We start from the raw sequence: 14,275 nt of genomic DNA, 5'->3' as shown, positions 1-14,275 counted from the left end.
AAAAAGATGGGTGATGTTAAGGCATACCAGGAATAATTTAGAAGAGGGAAGACCTGATGCAGAAGAGAAAGAGTATCATTTCAGGAGGGAAAGTCTTTAGAAGGCACAAGTAGATGAGATCTTGGATATGAATGGAGGGATTGGCCTTAAATAAGAAGAGGGACATTTCCTCCATAACAAAGGTGAAGGCAGAGTTTTCATCTGACTGCATCTATTTTCTTTGAAAGGTATACAGCTAAGTTATGTGCCTAGAGCATGTGTGGAAGGAGAACTACAGATTTGAGAAAGACATGGAGACCAAGAAAAGAAATTTACTAAGGAACTATAACAGAACTGACTAGTAGCATGTAGTGCCCATGTAAGAGCATGGTCATGATTTTGAGGAAAGTATAGTCAGCACAGTTTGGGGACTTTTCTCCAGCAATCTTCAGCTGCTTGGGTGTAGGCATGGAATAAGAAGTTGGTTGAACTGGGAGATGGGACTTTGTTAGGTGATTGAGAGAAGAACACAGAGGAAAGAGATAAAAGTACCAAAATACGGCATATAGGCTGGGGAGGGAAGTGGTGACAAGAGGGAGGTGATGAATAGCAAAAAGTAGAAGACAATGGATTGGAAGTCTTAATGAGATCAAGTAATTGTTGAAATAAGAATATGATATTAGGTGAGCTAGGGGGAGAGAAGGGTTAGAGAAGGATATTTGAAATTAAGATTTCAAAGGTGGTACATTTATTGATGATGACAAAGTCTAGAGAAGTGGTTCTCAAACTTCAGCATGCATCAGAATCAACTGGAATCAAAACACAGAATGCTGAGTCCCACATCCAGAGTTTCTCACTCAGCAGGTGTGCAGTGGGGTCAAGAATGGCATTTCCAGCAAGTTCCTACATGATACTGATGGCCAGGAGACACACTTTGAGAGCTACTGGTTTAGGGTATGAGTTTTGGCAGTTATCAAGATGGGGTAGAAGAAAAGTTCTTTGGAAATAAGATTAGGAATTGAGAAACCAGGCTGTTGAAATGGTCACTTATGAGGATGCTGAAAGCCCTAAGAATGCTGATGGGCATGGAGTGACTGGACGGTAAAAGAGAGCTACAGACAGAGATAATAGGTGGCAAAGTCTGAAGTCACGTACCAAAGGAGCTGGGGTTTAGGTAGGATGAAAGAAGACAAGCAGTTGGAAATGGCAATGAGCAACAAGGAAAAAACCATCTCCAGGCTCTGAAGTTTTAGGGTATGGGGGAAAAAAACCAGCTTATACTTAAAAGAATAGTAGGACAATCCATAATGGGAGTCTTTCAAAGAAAAATTGGCCTGACTAGGGACTAAAGGGACCTAACAACCAAATGCAGGGGGTAAGCTTTGGGTTCTAGATTTTTTAAAAAGTGTAAAAAATATTTTGGAGATAATTGGGTAAATGTGTATGTGGGCTATATATTAAAACTACATATGGAATTACTGTTAATATTCTTAGGTATGACAATTGTTATATAGGAAAACTTCCGTGTACTTAGGAGAGTCAGGCTTAAGTATTTTAGGGTGAAGTATTATGATACCTGCAACTTCAAATGGTTCCATTAAGAGAGAGAGAGTGTGTGTGTGTGTGTGTGTGTGTGTGTGTGTATGCACGCACGCACGCGCAATCTCTAAAGATGGCCTCCAATGAACCATGCCTACAGGTATTCTAACTCTGTGTGGTCCACCTCACAGTGAATCTGGGCAGGTCCTGTGAGTGCTTTAATGAAATGTGGTGGAATTGATTCTGTCCCAATTTTGAGCCTATACATTAAGGAGGCCTGGCAGCAGCCTCTTTTGTGCTTTTGGGAGCCCTGAGCTATCATGTAAGAAGTTTGGCTACCATGCTGAAGAGGCCATACAGGAAGGGAGAGGCCCTGAGATTACATGAAGAGATGAAAAGCTGAGGAGAAGAGGGGAAGGGAGATGGCCAGGGAGAGGGGACCAGAAGAACAGAGAGGATATCTAGCCAGCTCAGCTGACCCTTCTAACCAACACAACCCATGTGCCAAGGTGAGCCATCTTGGATGTTGTAGCGCAGTTAAACCCCAGCCAACATCACACAGAGCAGAAAAAACTAGCAGCTAAGACCAGTCAATCCACAGTAATGAGATATTAAAATTACTGTTGTTGTAAAGCACTAATTTTGGGGTAACTGCTGCACAACTACACATACACACAGGGGCAGTGTGGAAGGGAGAGAAAAAAATGTGACAAAATGTTAATGAATCTAGGTGAAGGGTATAAAAGTGTATATTGTTTTATTCTTCAATTTCTCTCTGGATTTGAAACTTTCAAAATAAAACCTTATGGAGGGTTTGATCACATTTGATCGTTCCTTAGAATTATTATTGATTTTTAAAGTATGATAATGATATGGAGGATAGGTTTTTTTTTTTTTTTTTTTTTTGTGGTATGCGGGCCTCTCACTGTTGTGGCCTCTCCCGCTGCGGAGCACAGGCTCCGCACGCACAGGCTCAGCGGCCATGGCTCACCGGCCCAGCCGCTCCACGGCATGTGGGATCTTCCCGGACCGGGGCACGAACCCGTGTCCCCTGCATCGGCAGGCGGATTCTCAACAACTGCGCCACCAGGGAAGCCCGAGGATAGGTTTTTGTAAAAAGAGTTCTTATCTTTTAGTGATACTGAAATTCTTACTGATGAAATGATCTAGTATCTAGGATTCACTTCCAAGGGCAGTGATTATAAGTTTAGTAAGAGAAGGGGACTTCATAAGGGTACTTGCATCAAGAGGTAAAAAAAGGTGTAAAGAAAAAAGAAAAAAAAGGAAACATCTATATACAAAAATCATCAGCTTTTTGTTTCCAGTTAAATTGAGGAAATACTCTTATTTTACTTGCACATAAAATAATTCAAAACTGAGGAGGTCCTAACAACCCCAAGAATACAGAAAATAATTTTGTGATATACTACTATTCTCTTCATCTCCAAAATCCTAGGCTTGATATACGGAAACACGTTAGCTAGCTACCTAGATACAGATACTAAAGATATAGATACTAAAGATATCAGGAGAAAATATTAGACTTGGCCCCAGGAAAAGGGAGTGAAAATTTTCTACTTAAAAAATCTTAAAATACCCATAGTGCAAGGCAAGGAGGCTCAGCTCTGTTGTTTGAAGTGATAGCTTGAGAAATAACAAAATATTAGTAAAAATTACCACAAAAATAATTTTTATCTGTATAGCGCTTTACATAATATGTATATACTATCTAACATTCTACCCACAACTATCTGAAGTAGGTCTGGTAGATTCCCCATACAGAGGTAAGAAAACTGAGTATCAAAGAGGTTAAATTACCTATTTAGAAATTTATAACTAGTAGGTGGTATAGCTAAGACTAGACACCCAAGACCCTCTTAGTTCAGTGGTCTTGCCACCATTATGAAGGGATGAACCCAAAGAAGAATGGAGAACTTAAATTATTTATACATTAAAACTTGGTATAAGTTCAGATATACAAAAATGAAGAATTACACAAATTTCTGAGAGCAGTGGTGTGAAAAAAGTGACCAAAAACTGACACAAACATTTTTTTTTTTTTTGAGGTACGTGGGCCTCTCACTGTTGTGGCCTCTCCCGTTGCGGAGCACAGGCTTCGGACGCGCAGGCTCAGCGGCCATGGCTCACGGGCCCAGCAGCGGCCGTGGCTCACGGGGCCAGCCGCTCCGCGGCATGTGGGATCTTCCTGGACCGGGGCACGAACCCGTGTCCCCTGCATCGGCAGGCGGACTCTCAACCACTGCGCCACCAGGGAAGCCCTGACACAAACATTTTTTAAATGCACAAGAATACTAACTTTTCTTTTGATGTACACCTAAAGGGACATGGCATACTTTACCACTAGCCTCTGGATACTAACTCACAATATTTGCTTCTCATTTTTTTAAACTGTTAGAAAAAAAAAAGCACAAAAATATTATTAGCTCTGTTATTCAGATCCATCTCACCTCCCATTATGTAGAAGTCATTTGTTACTATAAAGCTTTGGAACACAGCTGTGCCTGTTTAACAGATGTTTATTTTCATTAAACCTACCGGGCTCTGTGACTGTTTTTGGCTTCTCAGTTTCCACAGGGTCTGGATTTTCAGACATTTCTTGAATATCATCTTCTGCAAATCCGGTATCAGGGCTGCTGGTTGGTTTATCATCATCTTCATGACTGAGAGGTGGTGAAGCTTCTCTTTTACTTATCTCTAAAACAGCTGCTAGAAGCTCTTCTTCACTCATTCCGTCAAATCCTGAGTTTTCCAATTCAGACTTACCAGGTTCTAGTCTGCAAGATTTTGAATCCTGAAGAATAGAGCTGCTTTTAGAAGAAACCAGAATGCCTACAAATATAGCAATCTTGGAGTTTAAAGTGATAGAGACTCCCCTGGTGGCACAGTGGTTAAGAATCCACCTGCCAACGCAGGGGACACGGGTTCGAGCCCTGGTCTGGGGAGATCCCACATGCTGCAGATCAACTAAGCCTGTGCAACACAAGTACTGAGCCTGCGCTCTAGAGCCCATGCGCCACAACTACTGAAGCCCGCGCGCCTAGAGCCCCGTGCTCCGCAACAAGAGAAGCCACCGCAATGAGAAGCCTGCGCACCGCAACAGAGTAGCCCCTCCTGGCTGAAACTAAAGAAAGCCCACGCACAGCAACAAGGAAGGAACGGACGGAGGGAGGGAGGGAGGGAAGGAAGGAAGGAAGGAAGAAAGAAATCTTGCCATTTGTGACATCACTGAAGGACCCTGAGGGAAATAAGTTACACAAAGACAAATAATGTATGATCTCACTTACATGTGGAATCTAAAAAACAAACAAACAAAAAAACTAAGCTCACAGATACAGAGAACACATTGGTTGTTACCAGAGGTGGGGGCTAGGGAGTGAGTGAAATGGGTGAAGGGGCAAAAAGGTATAAACTTCCAGTTATAAAATAAATAAGTCACAGGGATATAATGTACAGTATGGTGACTACAGTTAATAATATCATACTGCATACTGAAAGGTGCTAAGAGTACATCTGAAAAATCCTCATTCACAAGAAATGATCCATCCTGTGTATTTATTAAGTTTGCTGATGCTGGTTATGAAAGGCATTTGTTTGGACAGTCAGATATTTTGGTGAGAAATTACTTACCTTTTCCAGGTCTTCCTGCTGCTGTTCACTGCCTGACATTTCACAAAGTCTCTGGCTAAGGGCCACAGAGCGTTTAAGCTCATCTTCACTGTCTGAATCAAGGCATAAAGCCAAGGAGTTCTTGGATTTGAAGGTGAAATTCCTGTAATTTAAGAAAAACGAACAAACAAAAAAACCCTATGTAAGTCTGACAAATAAACATTTGTCCTTGTCATTTTTTTGAAGTATAAATATCAATTAAAACAAAAAGCTTTTCCATTATGGAGAATGATTTAACAGAGAAAAAAAGATATATGAAAGGAGGTATATTTAAGAATTACCTTTGCCCTACTCCAAAAGAGCCATGCTTTGAAAATCAGACAACTCTTACGCTATTATATATTATCAGTAAACCAATCACTTTGTGCCTTTTTTCTTTTAATGATCAACTCCAAAGAAGTTTGTTACTGGCTTTATAAAGCAAGTACTTTACTGAATGCATGCAGACATAGCAATGAATACATTTTTGACAAGAGAGTGCATGAGGACTAATTTTTGCTCTTTTAAATTATGATCCATGTACTTTGAAATTAACAGTAACATTCCACTTATCCATTTATATGTAGGTCCAACTTCTGGCAACCTCTACCTTCTAGAACACAGGAACTTAAAAGCAAACAAAACAAAACAAAACAAAACAAAAAAAAACGCCTCTGAGGAAGGCAGCAGTTTCAAAGCCCATGAACTTTACTCTTCAGGCAGGGACCCTATTTCCCCAGGAAATAGTGTACAAAATAATGTAGCAAGTTCATCAAGAAATGAGAGCTAAGAAATGAGAGAGAATAACCACAAAAAGGGCAATAAAGAACTATAAAGTAATTTAATGTAAAGGTAAACTGTCTTATAAGAATTAAGAGCCTCTGAGGGCATTATCATATTAAAACACATGTAATAACTGATATTTACAATGCCAATTTTAAGTAATTACAATATATTTAAATTATCTGCAGTATATTTTATTTAATATAAGGAATTCTGTAAGCTTACAGAGATATAACCATCTAAAATGGTTAAAACATTTTAAAGATTAAAATTAAAAAGGCAATGTTTATAAGGACAAGCTTCAGTTTTATAAAAATTCATTTATTTGGAATATCAAATATTATTCTTCAATGATACCAGATAAGTAAGGTGTTACTGTGTTGTCTTCTAAGTGAGCTGAAAATAAACTAAAGGAAAAAGTGGTAAAGGTCAAAAAGCACAAATTTTCTTTGATGAAGGTTAACATAAATTCATACGCTGTACTAAAAAAAAATGTAAAATGGAAATTGGAAAATGCAATAATCTAAATGTGAAAACTGTAAATAAACATGTAGAATGATGGCACCAAGAAATAAGAGGCCACAATGGAAATCAGGAGGATTGCGTAGCAACGTAGATCAAAGAAAAGAGGCAAGTGGTCAGTGATAAACCCAACCATAGTCTTTGGCTGAGAGCAGCCAGGATATCACTGCACTTCAGTCTGAACACTTGAATAGCCTCCCAATATGTGTTCAAAAAGGGTTAATATAACTTAGAAATAGCCAATTAGCCATCTTAATTCTTCATTTCTGATTTCATGCTCACCAAGCAAAACTGAACATATTGATTTATTTATCCATGTAAATACTTTGCTGAAGGAGGGTGACACCTGGCTACTAATATACCAGGGTCAAATGTGACAAAGGACATTATAGAAGAACCAATCATATTCTGGTTCATAGCTCAGCCTCTTTTAAGTTTGATCGGCATGACAGGTCTTCTAGGGCCTAATCATCCTTTATTGACCAACTCTCAAATTCTCATAGCAGTAAGACCCTGGAGAACAGATTGACCATGCCAAGTATAATGATGCCCAATGAAACCATCTCTTTCTTGAAGCTATAGTGATTTGGTACATAAAGAGTGCATTCCATTAATAGTTACTATATTCACAGAAGGCAGCTTGCCTGTAGTAAGGAAAAATATTCATCCTGTAAATGCATCACTTGCTCACTTTCTAAGCAGCCAAGTGGTATTGCTCATTTGTATCTTGAGAACGGGCAAGAGTATTCATATCGGTACCATTTCAGATTTCTAGTCAGTTAGTCATCTGGTTTTAATTGCACTGAAAAATAATTAACAGGAGGAAAAGAAAATAGCAATTCCCAAATGTCATTTTATGGTTATATAAGCCCCCCAAAAGCCCTTAAACAACAAAAGTGTCTCTTTTCTAAAAGTACTTTGGGACATCAAATTTTTAGAAAAACTAATTTTAAAGACAAATGACAACGAAGTCATTTAGAAATGTCTAATCAGGAACTGTGGTTCTAGTCAAATCACAGAGGAGGTATATTAAAAAAAAAGGTATTTGTTTCCTTCTTGGAGAAACTTTTGGTCTTAAGCAAAAAACATTTGTAGAATAGCTACATTCTAAGTGTATTTGTCTTCCTGTCCCCTTTCAGAATAGCTCCAGCTCAGTGTCTAAGACAAGAAGTCCCACACTGGCTAGCAACAGGTGAAAAGATATTTTGGGATCTCCATGTGTATATTTGAAGAATGGTGCTTTCTATACCAGTAGGGGTTATTTTAACCCTTCAATCCTTAAAATCCCTCATCATTAGTCAATTTCTAGAGTTGTAGGATGAAAATATTACATACAACAGATGATTTAAGAAGTTTTAAAACAAAATTTTGAGAGGACCATCTGAACTTGATTCAGTGTTAAAAACTTGATACTCACTAAATTACAGTTTAAAGCATATTCAGGAAAATTCCAAAGTACAGTAATGCAGAGCAATTATCATGCAAAAAGAGAAACAATAAGAAAAGGGGAGGGGATAATCTTGGAAATCAGGGTAAGCCAAATCCTTAAAAATACAAATTTTGGGTACACAAGAAATATAACTCACTTTGAAGGTGTAGAAGGGCTGGTGATGCAGGAATTCACCATTTGAGAGGCTTTCAATGGTCTAGAACTATCAGAAAATTAGAAAATATATATGTATACAATTACTATTACTAAAAATATATTTAACTTATTAAATGAATTATTCTGTATTATAGTCCCTTATATATCCTCTTGAAAAGCAAACAATTATACTACTTTTAAACTAACAATAGAGGCCAAAAGAGAAAACAAAATACTTTCTCTAGGCTCTTCCTTATCTAATGATCTAAATAAACAACATTGAAAACGAAGTCAAATACAATATAAAGAGAACAACTTGGGAAATTCTCTTTGTCTCAGTTCTTTTAAGCAATAAAATAACAATAGCTCTCATTTATTGAGGACTTACTAGATGTCAGGCACTGTAGTAAGAACTCTTGTGTATTACCTCATTTAAAGTTCACAACTACCCTGTTATTTTCCCTACAGACAGGTCAAGGAATTTGTTCAAAATCTTAAAGCTATCATATCACCGAGTCAGAGAGCCTGGTTTCGGGCCTGTGATCATTAAACAGCCTTGGCTAATGGTTTGAAAGTACTGCCAGAAAGAATACTAGCTCCACCAGTAGAGGGCAGTTTCCACCAAGCAAAAACATCTATTCTAATGAAAGGCCATAAGAGAAAAATCCAGAAACACTGATTCTCTGGGAAAATGTTGTTATTGACTTATTGAGGCCTTTAGTGTAAACGTACATGATGTAGAATATATTTCAATTATTAATCCAAGGGGAATAATTTTTACAAAACTTCATTAATTCATGTTAGCAAATGTTCATTTGCTTTCTGTAATGTCTATTATTCCATGTCAATGAAGAGACCTGGCTCTTCCAGTTACTAACTGTATGAGCTTAAGAAAATCACTTAATTTCCTTGGATCTCCTCTGTAAAATTAAGAAAGACAAAAATCTCTAAAATCCCTTTCACCTCTAAAGCTCTAGAACTTTATGATTATACCAAACTAGTGTTCAAGTATAAAAAAGAACTACAATATATGGCTCCAAAGTAATGCAAGTACGCAGAAGAAAGAGCAACATTTAGAGAAGTCTTAAGGTTTTCCTGGCATTCATGATGACGCAAAATAGAATGTAAAAGTTACTTCTTTTCTCAAGGAAAAATTTCGAGGAGCCATTGAAGTTCTTTGCTCAAACTGGTAATAATACATTTATGAAGACACAATCTATTTTGGGGGTCCCAGCATAATATTTAATGTACTGTTTCTCAAGTTTGCATACTCCAGAGTCAGCAGAGGCATTTGTTAAAAATATTGATTCCCCAGCCCTATATCAGATTTGCTGAAACAGAACTCCTAAGGAACAAACACAGGAATCAGTATTTTTAGTGTTCAAGTGACTCTTACGATCATGCAAATTTGGTTTATATTCCCCAAATGTATCAAACTATCTTCTAGTGATCTAAAAGAGTAAGAAGCACTCCCGGAAAAGGTAATTTATTATGAAAGGCAATTAATATATGTTGAAAGTTTTTGTTTAAGCATTTTATTCAATTACTTAAATCAGGTAAAACTTAGCACAAAGTCCCAAAATAAAGCAAAATAAAAATCTCCTTCTTGGTCTGATTTTACCTGGAGTCATGTTATGTAGTTCAGTCATTCTTTTGATCAGATACTAAAAGCCTTTCTACTTCAAAAGGGAAAGAAATTCTCAAGGACTTACATTGCCATTTGTGCACTCCAACCAAGGTTGAAGGGTGGTTTTGTATTTTCAGTGCAATGAGATGAGAGGGTCAGGTATCTTGGAATGATGACTTGCTGCCCAATCTTGTTGTTAAGTGAGAGAGCAACATTGAAGCTATATCGTTTCAAATGAAGAATGAGGATCCTGAAAAACAGGAGATGATAACATTATTAGTTTGTACATAATAGAGGTAGCTCTCTTACAGGTAAGAAGAGATCACTGTAACTAACCATGTTAGACAGCTTTTGATTTAAAGACTACATTAGGCTGAACTAAAGATCTGTCAAAGAACATTTACTGAATACTTGCCATGTGCTAGGCATTGTGCTAGGTACTAAGAATAAAAATAAAACACAGGCATTGGGTAGATATTAATTATTAATTGGGAGGTCTCAGTAAAATAATGTTCCTAGAAAAAAAATCAAAACACATCAGACAAGAAAACTAATTTTAGAATATTGGTATTGATAATAGATCAAATCCCTAAATTATTTATTTCAATGTTATATAGTTTACCAAAAAATGGATGTTATATAACGACAAATGGTAATTTAAAGTGTTAAACAGGACTTCCCTGGTGGCGTAGTGGTTAAGAATCCGCCTGCTAATGCAGGGGACATGGGTTCGAGCCCTGGTCTGGGAATATCCCACATGCCGCGGAGCAACTAAGCCCATGTGCCACAACTAATAAGCCTGTGCTCTAGAGTCCACGAGCCACAACTACTGAAGCCTGCACACCTAGAGCCCGTGCTCCGCAACAAGAGAAGCCACCGCAATGAGAAACCTGCTCACTGCAACTAGAGAAAGCCTGCACACAGCAACGAAGACCCAACACAGTCAAAAATAAATAAATTTATTAAAATAAATAAAGTGTTAAACAGCCCTTATGTTTGATGGTGAAAATTAATTTTTTTAAGATGACTTTTGACAAGAACTATTCTTATTTCAGTAGCACATTCTCTAGAGAAAGGTAAGAGAGAAATAAAAAGTTTTCTCCACTTATAAAAAAGTTCTATATGGGCTTCCCTGGTGGCACAGTGGTTGAGAGTCCGCCTGCCGATGCAGGGGACACAGGTTCGTGCCCCGGTCTGGGAGGATCCCACATGCCGCGGAGCAGCTGTGCCCGTGAGCCATGGCCGCTGAGCCTGCGCGTCCGGAGCCTGTGCTCCACAACGGGAGAGGCCACAACAGTGAGAGGCCCACGTACCCAAAAAAAAAAAAAAAAAAAAAAAAAAGTTCTATAAAATGTACATGCACAACAAATTATAATTGAGTGTTACACATTACTGAATTAAAAATTTTCTAGTAAGTCCCCATCATTATTCCAAAGTCTCATCAGCCTCGTTCTCTTGTTGCCATCTCCTTGGGACTCTCAGGTTCCTTCTCTTCTTCAACTTTCCAAATCTTCTTCCTTTCTTATACAAGAGAATTGTAGCTTTCCATTCTCTACCCTCTTCATATCTCAGCTTTGCTGACCTTCTTTACCAATCCATCTGATAAGCCTCACTTATTCAGTAATATTTGTAAGTACTTTAAAGAAGAAAAATTGAAGAGCCAATTAATTTTACCTGGGTAGCCTGTTAAATTTGTGCCTGACAAGAGCACATTTCCCACCACACTTCTCACAGGAATACTCAAGTTCTTCTGCCTATAAAAAGACAAGAGGGAAAAATAAAGTATAAAGTTGAATTAGCACTGCCCCATTAAATGCTAATTTCTCTAGTCATACTAGTTCAGTGGAATGACAACTCCGACCAGTTTAAATTTTGTGTCTAGAATCATAAGCCTTACTAAATTAAGACCTAATCCTCAAAATATAGTTATAATATCATGCCCTGTTTCAGAATTCCTAATTTCCTTTTTTTACCAAGGAAACATCTCAATTTATGACAGTAACTAAACTATAGTAGCAGATTCTCAACCTTTTCCCCATGGATACACAAGAACCACTGCCAAGAGTATATCCAGATTTTAACATTTGGCCATAGCAGAGATAAGATCACCTTCAGGTTAGGCGGAGTTCCTGGTCTGTTAGGTGTAACTCTACCCCTTTCTTATAATGGAACTCAATCTTCTGGTGACAGCCCACTAAGAACAACTGCTCTAAAAGGACCAAAGTTTGGGGTGGATATCATTACCTAGAGAAAACTGAAACAAGAAATCCTTAAAAAATGGGGGTAAAGATACACAGGAAAAGCTTCAAATTCTACGATAATAACAGGAATTATAAGGAATGACTAAAACAAAAAGAAAAGCAGAATATTTATCCTTGGGTGGAGCTGAATATTCATCATTTCAAGAACAGAGGTCTTTTTTTTTTTTTAAATCTTAGGATGACAACCCTGCCCATTTGCTACAACAAAACAAGAACCACTATTATACAGATGGCAAACTGCCATCAATTATAAGGACTGCTACACAACATGTCCAATTATGCCCCAGAAACTTTCTGAGTATCTGTAACAGTATAACATAAATGCAAACATTTATCTATAGCTCTGAATAAACATGACTTGTCCTTTCTGTTTCTAACATGGTACATATAACCTAAGGAGAAGCAAAAAGTATTTTTTTCATTTCTCAGATCTTAGTATACTAACTTAGAATAGTGTCTCCAATTTTGACTCACATTACCCAATTTTAGCATATGTCACTTCATATTATTTGTTTACAAACAAATGCTTCTAAGGTTGTCTAAAACACTTGCTGTTGAGTTAGATGTATAATCTACTTGAGCAATTAATTTTCATCTACAATCAGTTAACAACCATATTTACCAAGCTCCTAAAAAATACTATTTATAAATATTTCTCATTTGTTTCCCCTGCAACTATTTTGTCAAAACTCTGCCTTAAAGAAACCAACTTCAAATACAATTATCTATGATATATAAAATTTAGTTATGTGGAAATACCAAAAGATATTATTTACCCTAAAGAAAAGATCAAGGGAATCTTGAATTGAACGAGGAGGGAGTGGCTTTTTCCTTCGAGGAAGGTCAATGGAGAGGTCATTAAACTGTTCTCTTTTGGGAATAATCTCTCCACATCTGTAAAAATAAAAGAAGACAAATATAAGAATTTAGAAGCCTAACTGTGCAATACAAAATAAATACAAATATACTTCAGAAACACTGCTCCCCCACTGAACTTATCAGGTACTGAGAGACCATGACTAGGCATGAGAAATAAACATTTAAAACTTTTCTCATGCTTACTTTAACCCTTATTAAATCCATACAGGTAAAACATCAATTGAAAGTGTTTAAGTACTTTCTTAAAATGCTAAATTTAAAATTTTTATACTTTCCAAAAAACCCCCAAACTTTAAAACACTAAAGTATAATATATATATAGAAAAGTGAACCAAAGTTGTATAGCTTGATGGATTATCAGTTAACACACACATGTAATCACCACTCAACTCAAGAAATAGAACACTATGAACTCCCTATAAGTCCCCTCACATGCCTCTTCCCAATCACTATCCCTTTCTTACTTCCAAAAGATAACTATTATCCTGACTTCCAACACAACAGTTGAGTTTTGGTTTTTTATCCAATCTGCCACTCTACGTCTTTTGATTGGAGCATGTAGTCCATTGACATTTAAGGTAATTGTTGATAGATATGTATATATTGCCATTTTAAGCCTTATTTTCCAGTTGATTCTGTTTGTTCTTTGTTCCTTTCTTTTTCTTTTTTGTGGCTTGATAATTTCCTTTTATTTTATGCTTGTGTTTTCTTCTTTTTGATTTTTGTGAATCTATTGTGTTTTTGATTTGTGGTCACCCTGTTTTTTGAGTATGTTAACCCCTTCCTATATCTACTTGCTTTATTTATTTAATTTATTTATTTTAAAAAATTTTATTTATTTTGGCTGTGCCCAGTCTTAGTTGCAGCACACAGGATCTTCATTGCGGCATGTCAACTCTTAGTTGCAGCATGCATGTGGGATCTAGTTCCCCAACCTGGGATCGAACCTGGGCCCCCTGCACTGGGAGTGCAGAGTCTTACCCACTGGACCACCAGGGAAGTCCCTCTACTTGCTTTAGACTGATAGTCATACAGGCTCAAACACATTCTAAAAAATGGAATTGTCAGCCATAAAAAAAGAACGAAATAATCCTATTTGCAGCAACACGGATGCAACTAAAGATTATCATACTAAGTGAAGTAAGTCAGAAAGAGAAAGACAAATACCATATGATATCACTTACATGTGGAATCTAAAATATGACACAAATGAACCTATCTATGAATCACGGACATAGATAACAGACTGGTGGTTGCCAAGGGGGAGGGGGTTGGGGGGAAGGATAGTGTGGGAGGTTGGGGTTAGCAGATGTAAGCTACTATATATAGAATGGATAAACAAGGTCCCACTGTCTACAGCACAGGGGACTACAGTCAATATCCTATGATAAACCATAATGAAAAAGAATATAAAAAAATGTATATATGTATAAC

General features: G+C 37.3%; 1 protein-coding gene across 1 annotated transcript in view; it reads right to left on the bottom strand.

Moving 5' to 3' along the window:
- Positions 1-14,275, bottom strand: part of USP37 (ubiquitin specific peptidase 37) — a 90,356-nt gene that overhangs the window by 20,524 nt on the left and 55,557 nt on the right. Inside the window, exons 14-19 of the mRNA XM_060152119.1 lie at positions 12,739-12,856; positions 11,376-11,455; positions 9,787-9,951; positions 8,076-8,141; positions 5,167-5,308; positions 4,075-4,330 (exon numbers count right to left, since the gene is read on the bottom strand). Coding sequence (XP_060008102.1) covers positions 4,075-4,330; positions 5,167-5,308; positions 8,076-8,141; positions 9,787-9,951; positions 11,376-11,455; positions 12,739-12,856 — 827 coding nt within the window. The remainder of the gene's footprint in view (positions 1-4,074; positions 4,331-5,166; positions 5,309-8,075; positions 8,142-9,786; positions 9,952-11,375; positions 11,456-12,738; positions 12,857-14,275) is intronic.

This window comes from Lagenorhynchus albirostris, chromosome 6, assembly GCF_949774975.1.
Source record: "Lagenorhynchus albirostris chromosome 6, mLagAlb1.1, whole genome shotgun sequence".
Taxonomy (NCBI): domain Eukaryota; kingdom Metazoa; phylum Chordata; class Mammalia; order Artiodactyla; family Delphinidae; genus Lagenorhynchus; species Lagenorhynchus albirostris.
Note: the sequence above shows the minus strand (reverse complement) of the source record. Positions and strands in the feature narration are given on the sequence as shown.